This window comes from Papaver somniferum, chromosome 1, assembly GCF_003573695.1.
Source record: "Papaver somniferum cultivar HN1 chromosome 1, ASM357369v1, whole genome shotgun sequence".
NCBI lineage: Eukaryota > Viridiplantae > Streptophyta > Magnoliopsida > Ranunculales > Papaveraceae > Papaver > Papaver somniferum.
The window spans coordinates 236,577,791-236,597,611 of record NC_039358.1 but is presented as its reverse complement, the minus strand read 5'-3'; the positions used below and the strand labels follow the sequence as shown (position 1 = coordinate 236,597,611).

At 36.1% G+C, this 19,821-nt stretch overlaps 1 protein-coding gene across 2 annotated transcripts; it reads right to left on the bottom strand.

The window, feature by feature from the left end:
* Nucleotides 1-4,719: 4,719 nt before the first annotated feature.
* On the bottom strand, nt 4,720-7,549 carry LOC113338898 (RPA-interacting protein-like). 2 transcript variants are annotated; one of them, XM_026584296.1, is made up of 6 exons: nt 7,439-7,549; nt 7,178-7,288; nt 5,604-5,844; nt 5,359-5,459; nt 5,153-5,263; nt 4,720-4,967 (listed from the first exon to the last, which is right to left on the bottom strand). In XM_026584296.1, exons 1-6 carry the CDS (start codon nt 7,508-7,510, stop codon nt 4,806-4,808), a joined length of 798 nt encoding a protein of 265 aa, XP_026440081.1. In that variant the 5' UTR covers nt 7,511-7,549; the 3' UTR covers nt 4,720-4,805. The 2 variants fall into 2 exon arrangements, with proteins under 2 accessions (XP_026440081.1, XP_026440085.1); XM_026584300.1 differs by having other exon boundaries at nt 5,359-5,450.
* Nucleotides 7,550-19,821: the final 12,272 nt, after the last annotated feature.

The following is a 19,821-nucleotide window of genomic DNA, read 5'->3' as shown; positions in this document are numbered from 1 at the left end:
GCAACATGTTATCCATGAGTACACTAATAATGATATCAACAAGATAAAAAAGCAATTCCAAGAAAGTAGATTCCAGAAGTTGAGGGAGTTTAAGGAGGATAATTGGATGCTTGTTGGTATACATTGCAACGTCTCGCATTGGGCAATACGTTTTATGATGAAACATCTCGCTTTGTTTAAAAAGTATAAAAAGTATGACGACCGAGATTCCTTGTAAGTCTATCGGACTTCCATTTTGTCATATGCTTGGTAGGTACAAAAATCTCATTCCTCTTGATGATATCGATCCTTATTGGAAGCAATTATCTTTCAAACCGGCTCCAAGAGAAGATCCCGGTGAAGAGTTTGGCGACGTGGAACTTGGGAGAATAATCCTTGAAAAGTACCCCAAGTTTAATAGGTTGGACAAACAAACTATGAAGCACAAGTTGATGCCGATTGTTTACCCTTTTATGGAAGAACTTCAAGAACCGGAGAAACAATATCCAACGGGTAGACCACCTACCACAAAGACGAGGGCGGAAGAAAGGTAACAAATTAAAGAGTATTTGAGTACAAAGTGCGATCAATCCGAAAGGGAACAAATTAAAGAGCCTTTGAGTACAAAGTGCGATCCATCCGGACATGTTTATACTGAGGCGCAATACAAGGAGGAAACGGCTAAAAAGAATAGAGGTCATCCGCGAAAAGAAAAAACTACACCAACGGTCTCAAACTTGAATCCAAATATCATTCCACTTCTTAAGAGTCAAGCAAGTGTGGAATTTGTTGGAAAGAAAACGGGTCGGCCAAGGAAGGATTCAACTACACCAACGGTCTCAAACTTGAATCCAAATGACACTCTACCTCTTGAGAGACAAGCAAGCCAAGGAGATGTTGGGAAGAAAAGAGGTCGTCCAAGGAAGGTAGTACAACCGGTGTTGTAAGAGTATCGCGTACAACTCCTTCCAATTATTCAAGAGTTCGTTATTGGTACCGACGACGTCCCAAAAGATGGAAATTGTGGGTTTCACGTTGTCTCGCAAAAATTGGGACACCTAAGTGGAGCGGTTGAGGAGAATCTCACCCAATGCCAATACATAAGAAAAAAGATGGCCGCCCGACTAGAAAATGACAAGGAATTTCATATCTCAATGATGCTAGAAGGTTCCATGGAGGACAAAGAAGCAACTTTTAAAGATTTGATAACTAGTGTTAAAGGCCCGGAGGAAAATGCACCGGTCAAATGGGAGCATTGGATGAGAATGCCGGAGTGTGGCCATCTATTGGCGGATACGTGGAATTGCGTGGAATAGCATTTGCACCGAAACATGCGGTTTGCGTGGAGCAACTCAAGCATAGAATAATTGTCATGGCTTTGGTGGATAAAAATCATTTTATTGGTCTACAAATTAACAAGGAATATCCATTACCTCCTCTTTGTAGGTTTAGTTTTTGGGAGAAGTTCACAAACAACAAGGGCAAGGAATGGATGAAACTTTATGACAACAACATGGACGTTTGGAATGTTTTAAATGAGTCTAAGGAATGTCCCATAGATTTAACTAAAGGAGGTTTAATAGATTTGAATGAACTCCCTCCAATAGATTTGAGTGATGATTGATTATGGTAGGAACTAAAGAATCTTTTTGGAGTACTTTTGTAATCGCATTCGTGTTTTGTGTAATGTACTTTGGCGTACTACAAATAATGAAATGGATGTAGTTTTTTTTGTGCATACTCCTTTGGTCGGCATTATATTTGTCACACGATCCTGCCGACCGTAACAGGGTCGGCAGGGTCTTGGTTTCGTCAGCTTGCCGACGTTTATGTGGTCAACATGGTTTTTGAGGATAACCATGCCGATCAAAAAAGGAAAAAAAAACTTGTTTCTGGATGTTCTCATGCATTAAGTCGGCAGGGTTTATGAGGAGAACACTGCCGGCTTTACAACCGCCGGCATGGTTTATAAGGATAACCAGGACGATCAAAACAGAAAAAAAAAACTTGTTTCTGGATGTTCTCATGCATTATAGTCGGCAGGGTTTATCAGGAGAACATTATCGGCTTTACGACCACCGGCATGGTTTGTAAACTGTTAAGTGTCGGTTGTTAAGCAGCCGACACGCTTTTAATTTAGTACCATGCCGACTTTACATCGAATACAAACCTTAATTAAAGCATACAAACGTTAAAAACTTAACCCTAACACATTTGGGACATAGATAGTATCTTTTTTCGGTACATAATTTCTTAGGAGAGGTAATTAGCTTCATCTTACCGTCGCAACATGGATCTGTGCATGGTAGAAGGTTGATTTTAGCAACTTCATCTTCATACGGAGCTAGGCGCTCATCTATCCAATAGAAAAACCCTCAACAAGTGAATTTTGAAGCATACGGCAGATATACATCTCCTACTACAGCTTTCGTGAGAAATAAGAATCCCTTACAACCTTCAATAGTGCATTTGCTTCCTTCAAAGGGACAATCGTTTGCAAAACGACCACTTAGTGTACAAAGACTACAAATATTTGGTTGTGTTGCACTTGAAACTTCCATTCTTTATGCAAGGTTGAAGATGAAGTTGAGAATGCTTTTATAATAACAACACACCTAATATCTTGATTTTGAAATTTCTAGTCGTTGAACATTAAATGGGTTGTACTTTGTACCTAAAAAGTACAACTAACATATCAGTCGGCAAGGTCGAGATTTAAAACCATGCCGGCCACCACTCCATGACAGCATTGTGGCATATAAAGCCTAGTATGGTCAGCAGGGTATAATTTACACAACATGCCGACTCAGTAAAACGTGAAAATTTGTCTAAAACTGCACAAAAAAGAATAACTTCTAAAGCAACTGAAACTCAAAATTAACATAAGTTTAACAAGTCTAAAACCATATTCTAAGAGTTCAAAACATAATGTAATAGTTCAAACCACAAACTAAGTTTTGGTAGAGCAAGTAAAACATAATAAAGTTTAAAAATTTCATGGATCCTTCTCATTGTTGTTATCTTCCTCCCCATCACTAGCTTTTCACCATCACTAGCTTTTTCACCAGCATCAGCTTTTGTTTTTCCCTTATCTGGACCTACATAGTCACCAGCCTCATTGTAATAGGGATTCACTCCAGAAAAGTCACATGCCCTGAAAAAGTTCTTGGATCAACCTCCTCTTCTTCCTCCTCTGATGATGTGCATTCAACATAGTTGAGGGGATTGCTAGGACTGTGCATAAACCTTAGAAATTCTTCAAGATCTTTCTTACCCATCAGAAGTAACTTCCTTACAGGGCAATTCTCTTCAGTCTCATCTTTAGGATCTTCTACATTGGGATAAATTCCGTCAATAAATTCTAATAGCTCTTCTGCAGTAACCGAACAAGGTAGATCTTCTTTTTTTTTCCTCTAGGAACCTAAACAATGCACAAATAAGAGATATGAAAACAAACACGGTTGAACATACGATATTGGTCGGTACATTCATGAATTTGGATAACAATTTTCTTCTCCCTTCCACTTTACGTGTATGGGGAAATGACGAAGAATTAATTACTGTTCTCCTTATTTCTCAGAGAAAAATAATCAATTCCTGACCACTTACTCATACACATAAAGCGGGAGAGAGATGAAAATTGTTACACATTTTCATATGGTTTTGGTCATCTACTGGTCAGCAAGGTCGATAAACTAAACAGTGCCGACTACCAACTAGTCGGCATGGTTGTATTCATCTACAATGCCGACAAATAAACAGTCGGAATGGTCCTATTTAAGAAAGATGCCTACTATTAACTAAGGAAAATCAAGTTTCTGTGACCCTAGGTCGGCATGGTACAAGTCTAAGAAAATGCCGACCAGATGTAAGTCGGCAGGGTTTGTTATTATACCATGCCATCCCTGGTAATTGCACAACAGTCGTCATGGCTGCTATGAAAAGTCGGCAGGTTATTCATCCTAATACCATGCCGGCGCTTACAAAATATCAATAGTCGGCATGGTTTTAAACTATCGACCTTGCCGACCAAAAACCCTGAAAATCAAAATTTTCGATTTCTAACCTAATATAATAATCATATAACACATCTGAATAATGGGTTGAGTTTAGAAATCACTTACAGTCTTCTTTTCACCGGTGGATGGTTTTTTTCAACATTCTCAGAGATTGAATTTTCGAGTTTGCTAGTTCCAACTTTTTCCTTACCTTTTTCCATCTGATTTGGATCTTCTCATGTTACCTGTTGAATCTCTCTTGCTACCGGATCAAACCGTTTTTGGTAGAATATCAAAATTGAAATTTTTGGTTGATGGAATAAGATGAAGGAAGGAGAAGAGGAGAGGGATTAGAGAAGATAGATTAGAAGAAGATAAAACGTTTTTTTAGTTTTTAAGTTTAGGGTTTAATTTTAGGTTAATTAGTGCAGGGTAGTAAAGTAACTTCATCCGATTTTGACCTCCCCTTATTAAGGGCATATGTCCATTTAAATTTGGGTATACTCCAATCTCGCCAGGAAAAGAAAGGAAACTAATAATTAATCAGGAACCCAAATATGTGCTCCCACAAGAATAGGGCGCACACGTACAGAAGACTTGGAGAAATTTTACCTGCTCGTAGTTAGGGGTATTCAAGGGTGTTTTGGATATTTTACATTGAAATGAGTATCTCATATCAAAAGTAAAGGTCATTGGTATCATTTTTGGGTCACATGGATGGCAAAATTTCTGATCCCCTTGCTTACAGCAGCCATTTTCATAACTCTTATTCATGAAAGCCTACAGGCATGAACATTACATGAATTGCTGACTCAATTTGAGGAAAAGTTAGATTACAATCTCAAATGTATTGCAAGATTGACACTGAATGTAGAGCGCAGTTAGATTGAATCTGGTTTCCGTGCAGAACTTGGGTGTCATTCGGCATCCTCTATCGAGATGTTCTGAGTGAGCTTCTGCTAGACGGAACCGCAGATATTCTAAATCAACCTAGGATCATATTCAACAATAATGAAATCAGTTAATGAACAGTGTATAAGGTACTTGTCATGCAAATTAAGATGGGCTAAAACTAACATCTAATCATTGAGGGGTTTTCATGCACATTTGAATAGATATGGAGAGGCAGTATTTGTGTCTGGATTAATAGATGTGCAATCTGTGTGAGGTTTTACCTCATCAACTCTAGCAAGCCGAAACTTGCATCGATTGCAATATATAAGATCAGAGTTTTCTTGAAGTTCTCCTTTCTTGCAAATGGGGCACCAAACCACTCTCTCGCGTACCTATCACTCGCATAGGATCGAAACATTTAACAAGGGATGCATAAACAATGTAAAAAAGAGATATCAGAATAGTGTTCTCTTTTATATGATCATACCTGATCATTGCTGAGCTGCAAATGCTCAAAAACTGCTTGAGCCAAATAATTATCTTCTTCCTCCTCCCAAGTTTTTATATATTCTGCTTGTTCTGCAATGGCTAGCACAGCCATCGGGAAATAAGTAAGAAAAAAGGACTGAGAACTACTTTGCACAACAATATGTGATTTCAAAACCCTATACCTCTCTAGTCCAAAATCGCCGAAGTTTTCAGTAATAAAGCCATAAAGGTATCTAATTTTACCTGTTCTACTTTGCTGAACTCTAAGATCCTCATAAAAAATCCTTTGCATTTCTATCATTAACTCTTCACACTCCCTTTCAGTTGCTTTAGCCATGGAGTTACCATCATATTCCCATATTGCATCATCCATCATAGTGTCGTCGGATGTTGAGGTATCAGGTGTACAGTTATCTGAAGATGAGTCCTTCATTTTCTTCAGCTCATCAGAAACTATATTCCGAAAAGTAGAGTCTACAATATTCTGTAATTATGCAATGGGTAATTCAATAAAAAAAGTTAGAACGCAACTACAGACGCTAAAGGATAACCACTGCATCAAAGACTTTGAAATAAAGAATCGCAGATATGGGATACAAGAATAAAATTACATGTGCAGTTGTTCTCTAGTTCATAGATAGTATATAATATTCAATTATGTTGCACTCTACTTGTTTACTGGAGCCTCGAGTTAGATTAACTCTGAACTCAGGAGTCAGTGGTTTATAAGGTTGAGCTAGAGTTTAAAAGGGCACGTTTTCAAGATTTCTCATTTCAGGTATGAAGTTACACTACCACCAACATAAAGCCACACCAATAAGCTACAAGACAGACGGGATTTGTCAAATATTACACAAGCAAATCCTGCTCCAATGTTTTCACAGTACTAAACTTGTATGCTTAATTCTTTGCAACAATCACATTCTCGTAAAACATTTCACGGGTTTTCATGGACTAATTGAATCAGTTTAGCACTTAGAAGAATTGAGTTACAATCTGAAATCAGTAAATAGAACTTACATAATTGATTTATCCCAACAAGGAAACAACACTATATAAAATTTGTTAAAAATACTCAGTATACAATTGCATATAGGGCACAGGGAAATTTCCTGTTTGCCACAGAATGTTTATCCTTTTACATGGTAATTCACTCATTCTTAAAATGAAACAAGTAAACTACCATATCAGTGAAACGGACAAACACATCTTCAAATCAGAGGATTTCCAATTCATATGAGCTTCAAAATTGTACTTTCCCAAAGGTTAATAAACAAGGAATAGATAAAGAATTCTCTAGCAGTGGAAGCAATTATCCATCAATAAGAGGCTCTCATATGCCACAGCTTCAATGCATATACACATGAATTCAAAGCTTATAAAGATTTTAAGGAACTTTCCCAGTGACTGGATCACTGCTCAGAGGCTATGGTTAGTGTGTGGCATATCCAATTCCAAGTAACAAATGCTTCCAAATAACCACTACATACTCATGCAAATTTCCTCATATTAAATAGCCTATACATGAACCAACCAAATCCTACTCAATTCAGTCCATTGTTTTCACAGCACTAAACTCCTGTGCTTCAATTTTTCCATCTATCGCATTCGCGTAAAACCATATGCGGGTTTTCATGGGCTAATTGATTCAATTCATATACACGACTTGTACAATTGACTTAATCCAACATAACTATACAAAATTTGTTAAATAGACTCACTATCAATTTACATGTGGGGGCAACTCCCCCAATCTAAGCTAGACCCACAAACCAATTTTAAAGAAAATTTCCATAAAAAAGAGAAGAAATAAAAACCTTTTGATTAACTGATGGGGTGGTTTCTGAAGAAGAAGAAGAAGGTAACCTCATTTTCCAAAGCAAGTGATTTCTTTCTTCTTGAATTCTTTTCAAACATTTCTCTCTAAGCTGTAAACGAAAATTGAACAGAAACCCATTATTAATTCATCGATTTTACATTAAAAAATCAACAAAACTGAACGAATTGAAAGGAAAAAAAAAAAACCTAATTCGGGAATTTAAGCTAAGGAATAGGGAGGAGAATAATAATAAGAATACCTTTTGTTTCCAATTGTGTTGATTGAATTTAATATGAGTTCTTGGGTGTCGATGATTTTCAATTCCTGCCATGAAATTGTGTTCCTGTAGCTCTGAGTTTTTGCTGCTGATTGTGAATCCCGCCATGGAATTGGGAAAAGATGGGTATATTTATATGTGGAACTGAATCTGGTTCTGGTTCTTTCTTTTTTGGTCTTATTTTATACTGGTTTTCTTGTCAGGTGTTAATAGTAAACTTCCATAGGTTAAGGGTTGTCTCATCCTGGATTCAAAAGGGTTTGTACACTGAACCACCGACAAAAACAATTTTTTTTATTTTTTTTTCCCACAGCCCACAAATGAAAATTCTAGTGGGTTGTGCTATCCCGCGTGACCGAGCACAGAAGCTTTATAAGCTAGCAGGTTGGCAGCCGTTGGATGCACCAGATCTTTGTTTTTTTGTTTTTCTGGTCAAAGCTACTGTCGTGGACAGGACAACTATTAAAAAGATATAAACTTTTAATAGGTGCTTAAGACTTATGCCAGATTTATCAATTGCTCCTTTGTTCTTCTTTTTTCTGGTCCATGGGAACTGTTGGAACAATTGCTGAATTATGCCTGCAAAATAATCATAAAAAAGAAAAAAAAAAACATTGTTATGACTGAGTGCGGACTAGGTCGCTTTCTTTAAGACGTTTCGCGACTCTGCCCAAGATTGTGCAAGCAGTTCTTTAATGGCGCGTCGTCCCCAGGATAAAATAGCCGAGTTCAATCTCTTACACAATCACTCTTTCACGATGAGAGGATGTGAAACTTCTACACTTCATTCTTGCTCAGAAACACTTTTAGAAAAATCAAGGATGATCATAAACTTGTTTTTCTTTCTCACAAAAATTCATTTTTCTTTGAAAACCCAAGAGACATAAAAGAGAAACTCTCTCGATAAAAAATGTTTCAACAACTCTTCTAAAAATCCCATTCTAAAATTCTGATTTTTTATTTTTAAAGCCAAGAATAAATAAATATGGATTAAATGAAAGACATTATTAAGATGTTAATTAGCATCATTAATTCGTTCAACAAAAAACAGTTTTGACATTAACACAAATATTTATTCTTTAAGAGAGAGAATAGTTATCACATTTACACCATTTAAATGAGACACTAATTTTTGGAAATTAATAATGTTTTTAAAACATATATTCCCAACAATCGCCTACTTATATTCTTTCAAAACATTGAGCAAGAACGTATAGAGTTGTGCATAAGCAAAGGTGTCTCGCGACTTGAACCTTTACGTAGTGTTAATAGGCTCTTTTAAAATCTAACCACAGAGTGAACATAAGTCTTGAAGTCTATGTGATAAAAAGATTGCTTAACACACACGACTATACTAGTGTAAAGTCTAAAACCAGCACATTACGGCCCTGCGCTTGTATCCCAGTTTAATGAATGATCTAGAGAACTGCCCATATTCTCATAGAAAGCGTCCACACTTTCACATTCACATAGGTAAGTTTATCAAGAGTACTCCTGAAAGTACCCCACTCTAAATAGAGATATAAACATCATTAAGAGTTTAAAATTTAAAATTAAAAATTAAACTCAACCTCTACTTGCTTCAGGATATCATGCCGTGGGATGAATTCTTCAAAGCATGATTCTCGCATCTCTATATCATTTATGACTTCGTCTAGTACCTTTGAACCTATTTCTAGGTTGGGTATCCATCATAGATGACTCTACATCAATGGGCATCAACCTCATCCCTAAGATGTATTCACATCTTCTTATCAATCCTTTCGTCAAAGGACTAATGAAATCTCTTCCCAGACACTATATAATCCATTCTCATAACATTAACTCTTTTAGTTGTCATTACGTTCTCAATTCTTGCAATAGCCGCGGTACTATCACATTGGATTAATATGTATTTTCCTCTATCCACTATAGAGGATCGAATCACTCCATCCCTTAAAGGATTCAACTGAAAGGATGTCCAATCAGCTTCGCAATATCCTTAAAGGATTGCGGTAACCATTTAGATAGTGTATTTCTAGGTATAAGGTGTGTTTGAAACACCTCATAGCCTTCTCAAAATTATACCAATTTTCCATACTAGGATTGACAAATCTGAATATAAAACCCCCACTATGGAAGTAATATATTAAACCCCCACTACAAAAATACTTATATATAGTCAATCACATAGCAAAGAAACATACTGAGCTACCATACTCATGTCTAGTGCAATCATACACAATCTCAAAAGCATTAACACTGAACCAAATGAGTGAAAACTAGTTTAAAGTCAGACTATATATATTTCTATCTCTTTTAAATTTCTATTTCTATTTTCATTGAAATGAAATAGATCCAAAAAAAAGAAAAAATTCATTTCAAAAACATACACCATCTTCACTCAAATCTTTCATATCAAATAATAAACTAAGCATGTTCTCAATTTCATTTTCATCCTATAAGTTAGAATAAAAATTCAACAAATCACTTATGCATACAAAACAAAAAGTATTGTGCATTTCACTTTCATCGATTCTGAAATCATTCGAATGAATCAAGTAAACAATTTATTTTTAATTGTTTTAAAGTTGTTTTCATAATATAAATGATAACTTATCTAACTTATATGATTTCTTTTATTGTAGAAACTACACAGTTTTCCATGCTTGGTTTACATAGATTCTCATCTTTAACTTACACAAAAATATATATTTCTACTTATGACTATAACAAACCATACATCGTAGAAACAACATCAAGAAAACAAGCATGTAAGTTAATTTAGCGACATGAACGAAAGTGTCAACAATTTTTTTTTGTTTGCTTGTCTAAAGATAATAGGTTCACAAATTTATTTTTCAAAAGATTAAATTTTTTGAATGAACAAAGTTACCTTTTATGAGAAGTTATCTTCCAAATTATAAGCAACAAAATATCCATCACTACATTTTAGTCTCACTATAAATATGCTTTTCTAGGTTCATTCTTAGTGAATTACTTGTCACCTTCCTTTTTTTAGTTCCTCTAATTCAAATCAAAGTTTGTAAAACATAGGTTATGGAACCCCATTATTTTTTTGACTCAAACAAGAATTTCAAAACAATATCAAAAGACTCCAAAAATTGTGAAAAACTAATGAACCAATGATTTAAATCCAAAGAATTTTACACAAGATAGCGGATAAAAATTCAAACAATTTTCGTGAAGACAACATCACCTAGTTAACTACTCAAAGTATCATATTTGATATCAATACAGGCCGCTCAAAGCACCACACATGTTTTTATAAAATTCTCCAACATTTTATTTCATTTCAAACTTATGCAACTCGCGTTAGATTTGAAAGGTTACATGCTTTTATGAGTTAGGTAAGATTACATACATGTTATTCAAAAATTCACCAAGTTTATTGTAGTTGCAGGAAATCCTACAACACACCCATTGTAATAATTTGTAGATCTAAACATAAAAATGATGATAAGAATGCTAAAATTGTAAAGAGACACAAGGTTTACGTGGTTCAATCAAATTGATCTACATCCACGGGGTTAGGTTTTACTATGATTATTTGTAATTACATCTTGATTACATTGAGACTCCATTAATGAGTATTTGGATCTCTAGGTTCTTGAAGGAGGAAGAAGAAGGAATAATAATAATACAACCAATTCTACTTTCTCTCTCTACAGAATGTATCCTCTCCTAAAGTGTGTCTCCCTTTTTGATTATCTATCTTGCCTTTCTCTTTATATAGGTGTTTACATAGTGGATGACGGCTCACATATAGTGGAGTACAACTCATATTATCTCGCGCCCAAACTACATTCTCGCAAGCTTCGCTACCTTATCGCAAACTCTCTCTATAATTTTGGAGGCTCTATCTATAATTTTACAAATTCTTATTGTTGTGCGATATTTGGATCCTACATCTTTCTTCTTTTTCCTTGAATATTGCTTGAAGAGCGATCTTTAAGGAAAAATCCACTTTGTAGTAGTAGTTGTTGGAGGAACGAGCGAAAGAATATTGGACTTGAAAAGTACGTACTTGTCTCTATTCTTTTGTGAAGTTCCGGAATGTTGTGAAGTAAATAAGAAGTATCATCTCTTGAAGTATGCGAATTATGAAGTATCCTTGATGAAGTATAAAAAGTACTTAATCCTCGAAATATAAGAAGAACTCTGCGAAGTAAATAAGAAGTATCTGTCCTTGAATAATAAGTACTGCCTCTATTCGTGCGAAATTATTACTCCATTTTTGGTGAGGATTCTTATTGTTCATTAGCGAACGTCCGCTTTGGGAATGATTCTTGCCGAGGAGATAAAGAACATAAAATGTTTTCTTGGTAATCCATATTTGCCTCTGTTCTTTATCTATGAGGGTAGAATCTTTGAGAAAATGTTGAATGTGCGAATTGTTTCTTCATTCTCTTCTTGCCTCTGTCTCATGTTTTGTGCTCATGCGATAGTATAGTCTCTTGAAGTTGCTTATAATTGTGCGAAATAATTGAGAGAAATAATCATATCGTTCGGAATAATCACATTCTGCGAAATAATCACATTCTACAAAATTCTGACACATTCTGCGAAATTCTGACACATTCTGAATAATCCAACGAAACTCTGAATAAGCCTACGAAATTCTGACACATTCTGCGAAATTCTGAATAATCTTGCGAAATTCTGACACATTCTGCGAAATTCTGAAATCCTGCGAAATTCTTAAAAATTCTGCGAAATTCTGAATAATCCTGCGAAATTCTGAAAAATCCTGCGAAATTCTGAATAATCCTGCGAAATTCTGAAAAATTCTGTGAAATTCTGAATAATTCTGTGAAATTCTGAAAAATTCTGCGAAATTCTGAATAATTCTGCGAAATTCTGCAAAATTATTGCGAAGTTCTGCAATATTATTCCGTACAGTTTTGTAAAGTACTTGTGCGAATATAATGCTTATGTGATAATTATGTTATGAAATGTGGATGCGATGTTTATGCTATGAAATGCTTATGCAATGCTTTTATGATGCGAGTATGATGTTTGTATGATGAGAATGCTTATCTATTGCAATGTTAGCTAATGTTTACGTTACTTAGCTCATTTTGCACGCTAAAATTGATGTAGCTTTAAATTGCCTCCATTCTCCATTTCTCTGTCTTTTTCTTTAGTGTATGCATTCCTCTTCGTGTAGTTATTGTTCCTCACAAGTTCTTACGTGTGTTTCATCTTTCCTTTTTCCTGCACTATTAGTATCTCATAACATTATGATCATAATATCAAGTCTGCGGCATTTTCACTGCCTCAGTTTCATTTTCATGTACATATTCGCAAGCTTATTTGCTTACATATAATCATTTTTGCAAGCTCATTAGCTCTTTTTCTTATTTTCTTATGTGGTCTTATTTTTCCTTCCTAGTTAAAGGTCTTATTTTGCCACCTCTTGTCATTGCGACAAAATCACAGGACGTCTTTGCACTTTCATGCAAAAACCCATTGATCTTGCCTTAACTTTTTCTTTTGTATTATTGCCTCTTCAGGATTGTTGCGACAATATGACAGGCCTAAATATTCTTTCGAAAATAAAGCCCCATGACATTGCCGTCTTGCGACGAAATCGCAGGACGTCTTTGCACTTTCATGCAAAAACCCATTGATCTCGTCTTATCTTTTTCTCTAGTATTATTGCCTCTTCAGGATTGTTGCACAAATATGACAAGCCTTAATACCCTTGCGAGTAAAAAGCCTCATGACATTTGCGTCTTAAGACACTTATCAGCTCCCTAATTGAGGGTGCCGCCCTTATCTCCCCCTGGTTGCCCCTTCAAGGAGGCGTATTTCTACCATACAAGGTTAGCTCCTCCCATCCGGTCTTAACAAAACTAGTTGTTTTCGCATCCTCTTATCCCTTTTACCTATAGGGATTATGGTTATGAGACTGCACCCTAAGAGGGGTTTTCTTCGGGCCGAGTGCAGTATAAGCCAAGACTTGTCAAGAATGGCAAGGACGCTTCAAACGCCCCTGGCACTCTTGACTCAACCGTGTACCTCGGCGCCTTGATCAGATTCTGCACTCCTTGGGAGAGTCCTTATTACCTTAGTCGCCCAACCTAAGTCATGTGCTTAGGCTGAGAATCCAAGGTGCCTCTCCCGGATGGGCTTTATTGACCCCAAATCTCCATGACTCAGGTTCCGGGGGCGGTGTAACCTTTCCCTGAGCCATGCAACAGGTACCCCCTTATATGACGTACTTTAGGTCTTACATTTTCCTCTTGCAAAATTTTATTCGCGAACTAGGGTGTACGCCATAAAGGTTCGCCCCTATCTGCGAAATTTTATTCGCGTTTCTGCGAAATTTTCGCGTCTCTTTGTTTCTGCAAAATGTTCGCTTTTCTTTATTCTCTCATTCATCTTTTCATTTCCGTCATCTCTTTCATTCATTCTTTCATTTCTGTCATCTCTTTCGTTCATTCTTTCATTCTCATAATATCATATCATTTGAATCAAAATAAATATTCAAGAGAAATTTTATCACATCCGTAAGCTAACATTCGTACTGCTGTTGTTACTTTTTGATGAGGGTTTAATCCTAAAACTCCACAAGCATCGGGCTTTTGAACAAAATATCTGTTTGCATTGGTAACACCTTCCACTATCCGGTTAAACAATTGTCGACGCATTTTAAATCTTCTGCGAAAAACATTGGGTGGTTGGTTTGGGTACGGAGAGAAATAGTCGTTTCATAGAAGTTCAGCCCCTGACTCACGATCTCTTGGTATTCTGATACGAGTTTGAGGCCATTTTGAATTTGTAACAAGGACTCCCAAACTAACGGCCATGTTATTTTGCATAATTGCTATTGCATCATCATCCGAGGAATAAAAACTACTATTAGAAGAAGAAGAAGAAACAGAAGAGCAATAATGAGCGTTTTGCTCATAGTGTTCCATTACTATATGAAGCAGAAGAGATGTATTGTTATTCATATATTGAGTGATTAGGTCTTTAATTTATAACCCATTTTCAAGAGCATTAAAAAAACCAAAAATAGATATTTTTTTGGGTTCACGCAAAAGTGTTTTCCAAAAAACATAAAGTGTTTGTCAGTAACCTGATATGACTATACTATATATGATATGATATATAAGATAAGAAAAGATAACTCCAAAGACAGGTCATCTAAATAGTCATAACAAATTAACCCTTCATATTATCATTATCCGAAGTCGACGATCTTGGTGCCATAAAAGGCATGTGCGTTCTCGGATTGGTATTGACTGAGGACATTGTTGAAGCTGATCCTTGATTCATACAACTCCAAACTTGTGATGGTATTGTTTGGGAAAAGGAACCGTATCCAAGGGGAGGTTGGACAGTGTGCGGCATACGGAAAAGAGATAGTTGTTGCTGCAAATCAACGTTCGCATTATTTAGCCTTTGCATTTCTGCTTCTTTCGACATAATAACGTCCATCCTCTCCTTCGTTTGTTTTAATGTAAATTCGCGAAATTGTTGATTAAAATCAGCATTTTCTTGAAATAATGTGTAAGCTTCATGCTGTCAAGAAAAAATAAAATACATAAGTACAAATATACCAACAAAAATCGAACGTACAATAAAAAGTCGAAAGTACACTTACGTGGGATAATAGATGTGGAGGAGGGATATGTACATGTTCAACAGGTTGTTCAATTGGGTCCGTATACAAGTCACCGACATACCCATATGTTTGGACTTCCCAAATAGGATGAGTCACGTAATCTTTGTAGTTGGTTACCATTCTCCAGTATTGTAAATATATATCATAATCTTTAACAACTTGCACTATCTCTGTTGCATCGACCAAACCTTCTTTTTTTAGGCGTTCGGCTTGAATATTGCCAATATCCCCTATAACTGTGTGTAGTCTTATAGGAAAAGTGAAAGTACAATTGTTTTGCCGCCAACACCTTTCACCAAGATACATGTTGTGATGTACAGTTAGAAAGGGAATAAGAATTTAGTAAGTATGTTATATAGAAAAAAAGTATGTTATATAGTAAGTATGTTATATAATAAAATTTAATTATTAACTCACAATGCCCATGTAAGAAAATATATATCTCGAGTCTGATAGCCGCGTAGCCGTGCATCCCATATCAGATGCAAGAACTTCTCTGTACGATTCCCATGGGCGCCATGTCACTTGTTCAGCAGTAAGCTTACTCAGTAAATCCCTACAACGGAAAATATCATTTGTATTCTTCGGTACATTCCATTTAGAAGATACGTGCCATTTTTGTTCTGTACTCGCCTCTGGGATTTCTGGTCGACATATGCCCAGGTATTCATACCCCCAAAACTACTGCATCAAAATAATTAGCCAATTTAATAACTTAGCAACAAAATAAACAATGAGAGGAAAAATAACTAGATTGAAAGAATACCTCTAATACTTGGAATGGACCACATAGTGCCTTCTGTCTCCTCCCAGATAAACGGAGTGCCGCATACAATTTCGAAAACGCAGCACCACCCCAGTCATACGTGGATACTACAACAAGATTTTCAAAAGCAGCTAACCATCCAGCATCAATATAAGTCTTTGCATTAGAAAAGAAAAAATGTCCCAAAACATACATGAAAAGGCAATTGCTACTCTATGAGCAAGGGTGCTATCATTTTCAGCCGCAACCAACTTGTCTTCGAAGAAATATGACCTTAAATATTTAATTGTAATTGAATTTGAAACCCACGACGGTGCTTTTGGACAGAGCGTGACATCTTGGATATCCGGAAAGATATGCTCACGAACATGTTCAAATTGCTACTTCCCCGAATCATAAGGAACATCAGGCCCATCACCGATACTCAGTCCAGTCAACATGAGCCAATCTAGGGGGGTGAATCCCATCTCACCAAATGGGAAGTGAAAAGTGTTTGTTGTATCCCAAAACCGCTCAGCAATATAATCAACCATTGAATGGTTGGTTTCGCTACATTGTATGTCCAGTAAATTTTGCCATCTCGCTTTTTCAATAATATATTTAGCTCTAGGACAGTGTTGTGAAATAGTTTGATAGTGATGAATTACCGATGCCAAAGATCCACGATGTTGATACTTCAATTTGTGCTCCCCTGTAAATGTGATGTCCGTAGTAGCGTGCGGTTTATCATCTTGCAGTATAGGAAACCTCCCTAACCGGGGAATATCAACCTCCTTAATTGTACCAGTAGGGATTAAGTTATAATCCTCTTCAGCTACAGATTTTTGTTTCTTGTTCGTCTTCATGCGACCATTGAACCGCGCTGTGAATTTGTTCAACATCTGTGCACACACAATATAGATGCAGTTACATTATTAAAAGACCAACCCTCATTAACGAATATTTTTATTAGTCCATCACCATTTATATTCCAAATACTATAAATCCTTAACACAAACCATATCAATTCCAAATTCTATAATTCCACAAACACAAATTAAATCGTCACCGATGCATTTCGAAAATCATTACAAGATTCCACAACCCAATTTAATCACTTCAAGATTCCATAAAAATCACTAAAAAATCAATTCCATACTCACGCAATTAGCTCTTCTACATATGTAACTCCCAAAATTTACATAACTAAAATTAATCACCTCAAAATTCAATAAAAACAATACAAATTCAATTATTGGTAACCATATTCACATACAACATGCAGAAAAGCAATAATTAATCCAATAATTTACATAACTACAATAATTTTAAAATTAATCCAATAATTTTAAAATTAATCCAATAATTTACATAACTACAATTATTGATAACCATATTCACTAAAATTAATTACCATAAAAGGAAGCTCTCAATTGAAATAGGTTGATTGAAACAGATGAAGGGTGAGAACTATTTCCCACATAATCTACATAACCACAAATTTTTACAATACCCAAAAATTATAAATCTATTTCGCCCACAAATTAGATCTTCTATAACTATTTTAAAAAAAAAATTAACCAAATTTACATAAGCAGCGAATATGGTTTTTTTCACATACATATTAATCTCTAAAAAAACATAAAACACACATACCCAATTAAATTTAACCAATTTCATATTCATATTTGTTCGTTAAAACCCAATTTTATATAAACTAATTTTAACAAATAAAACCCTAAATAAATTATACAACAATATGGATAAAACAAAAGAGATTAAGAAAAAAAACATACCTCTTTTGTAACCCGGGTTCATCAAGTATCTCGTTTTTTTCTTTTCTTTTACTGCTCGTTACTGTGATGTGTTGGTTTAGAAGCTGTGTTTGTGGGCGGTAGAAACAAAGAGGAGGTAGAAAAGAAAAGAAGAAGACGGAGAAGATTAGGGTAAAGGGAAAGTGAACACGTGGGCTATACGTGGTGGTTAGAGATTGTCTGGGCTTTAGTTCCACACGTGCTCGATACGTGTGTTAATACAAGTCCAACACTATACGTACGCCTGCCATGAGGCGTTGATTCCTTCATTCGCCTGAGTGAAACCAAGCGTTGATTATACGTACGCCTGAGAGAAGAGTGAGGCGTTGATTATACGTACGCCTGAGAGAAGCGTTGATTATACGTACGCCTGAGTGAGGCGTTGATTATGCGTACGCCTGAATGAGGCGTTGATTATACGTTCGCCTGAAACAGGCGTTGATTATACGTACGCCTCAAAACAGGCGTAGATTATACCTACGCCCCTTCTCCGAGCGTGAACTATATGTACGCCCCACAACCGGCGTATTCTTTACCAACGCCCCACAACCAGCGTTAACTATATCTCCGCCCGGCCCAAACGAAGATTATACCAACGCTCCACATGCAAGCGTGGATTATACATCCGCCCGACTAAATATACTCCACTGCCTTAACGTGACACTACAGACTAAACTCAAATTTGATCGTTTGTTTTGATCTTTGATCTTTGGTTTTGATCGTACCACCGTGCACGCTCTTAGAAGTCATTTACAATATTCAAGGAGAGAAATTTTTATGTTTGCGCGTGAGTCTTATGGTCAAAGTAAAAAGACATATATAGTAGTAATGTATGTGCATTCATGTTTAAATGTTCCCAATATTCCTGTGAGCAGTGCTGTCCAGCGCAGCTGCGCGGGACTGCTAAATGAGGAAGCAGCTTCTCAGTCGTAGTATTATCTCACCAACCGTTGGATTACTATTGGTTAAGTTTTTCAATTTAAAATACATCTGGCATATCTTTGTAATTAGATGTAGGTCCTTCTCATGTTTTTCTCAAGTCCTTTATCCTTTATTCATGTGCGATGTATGTCTCTGGAATCTCTATCTATTAAACTTCCATTGTTTTTCGATTCCATGGATTCTGATAATCCAACCAAAACTCCAACTATCTACGAAACTAGGGGAAGCAGGACTAAAGAAAATTTCTAGTAACCTTGAGGAATCGGTTAAAAGTAATTTTGTCAAAGAGATAGAAGATATCCAGTGTTTAGCAAAAACAGTAAAGAGAAAATTTTACAGATGAAATTTATTCTTTTCAAATCCATCAAATTTTACTATCCAAACCTGTATATAGCAAGATCAAAAGAGTGAAGAGAAAATCCATTCCTTCGAATCCATCAAATTGGCTTTTCAGAAATAAGAACAATTAGTTTTGCCATTAAAAGAAAAACGAGAGTTAAGATTTATGATTTTTATTCACAGGGAACTTACTATATTGAGCTGGCAGAGAAAAAGGACCTAATACGAAATGATTTTCGAAGTAGGCCAGCTGTTCTCAGGTGGAAGAGCTTTATTAGATTTAATCCAACGGTTAGTAAAATAATCCTACGACTGAGAAGCTGCTTGCTTATTTAGCTTTCCCGTGCAGCTGTGCGGGATAGCACTGCTCTATTCCTGCTACTTGGGTCTAGTCATTATGAAACCGGATAGTTGAAACTCGAAAAGTCATGTACAAAATTAAAGTCAATGAGTCTGTAATTATGTTTTCCATTACAAGTTTAACTGGGCAGCAAAACTGGCCCAAAGTAGCTTGGCTACTTGGATTGCATATATTTTCATTTGAATCATGTGGTCCCTAGATAGCTATATATCGGCATTGTGTTGTTATTACGGCATGTGTAAAGAAAGTATTCTTCCGTATGAATAAAAGAAAGTACTCTTATTTGGATTTGGAGAGGATTAAATCAGTGTTATAAAAAGACACGCACTTTTTGACTCCTTGATCAAAGAGTCAATCGGTGGACAGGATTTGTTGGAGAGGATAATCCAACGGTCAATAGCACCCGGATGGAGATTTGATTTCGACGGCTGGGAAAGACCCGGTTATGGGATGGAGATCGGCCGCGACGGTCAAAAGAATCATCGTGCGGCCGGGAAAGCTTGGCCGGGAGAGTAATCATATGGCTCG

Excerpts from the sequence above, each read along its gene's own strand:
- LOC113338898 (XM_026584296.1), bottom strand. The coding sequence starts at position 7,510 with ATGGCAGGAATTGAAAATCATCGACACCCAAGAACTCATATTAAATTC. Across the intron at positions 7,289-7,438 it reads AACACAATTGGAAACAAAAG|CTTAGAGAGAAATGTTTGAA; the intron begins GTATTCTTATTA and ends TTTCGTTTACAG. Across the intron at positions 5,460-5,603 it reads AGTTCAGCAAAGTAGAACAG|CCATTGCAGAACAAGCAGAA; the intron begins GTAAAATTAGAT and ends TGGCTGTGCTAG.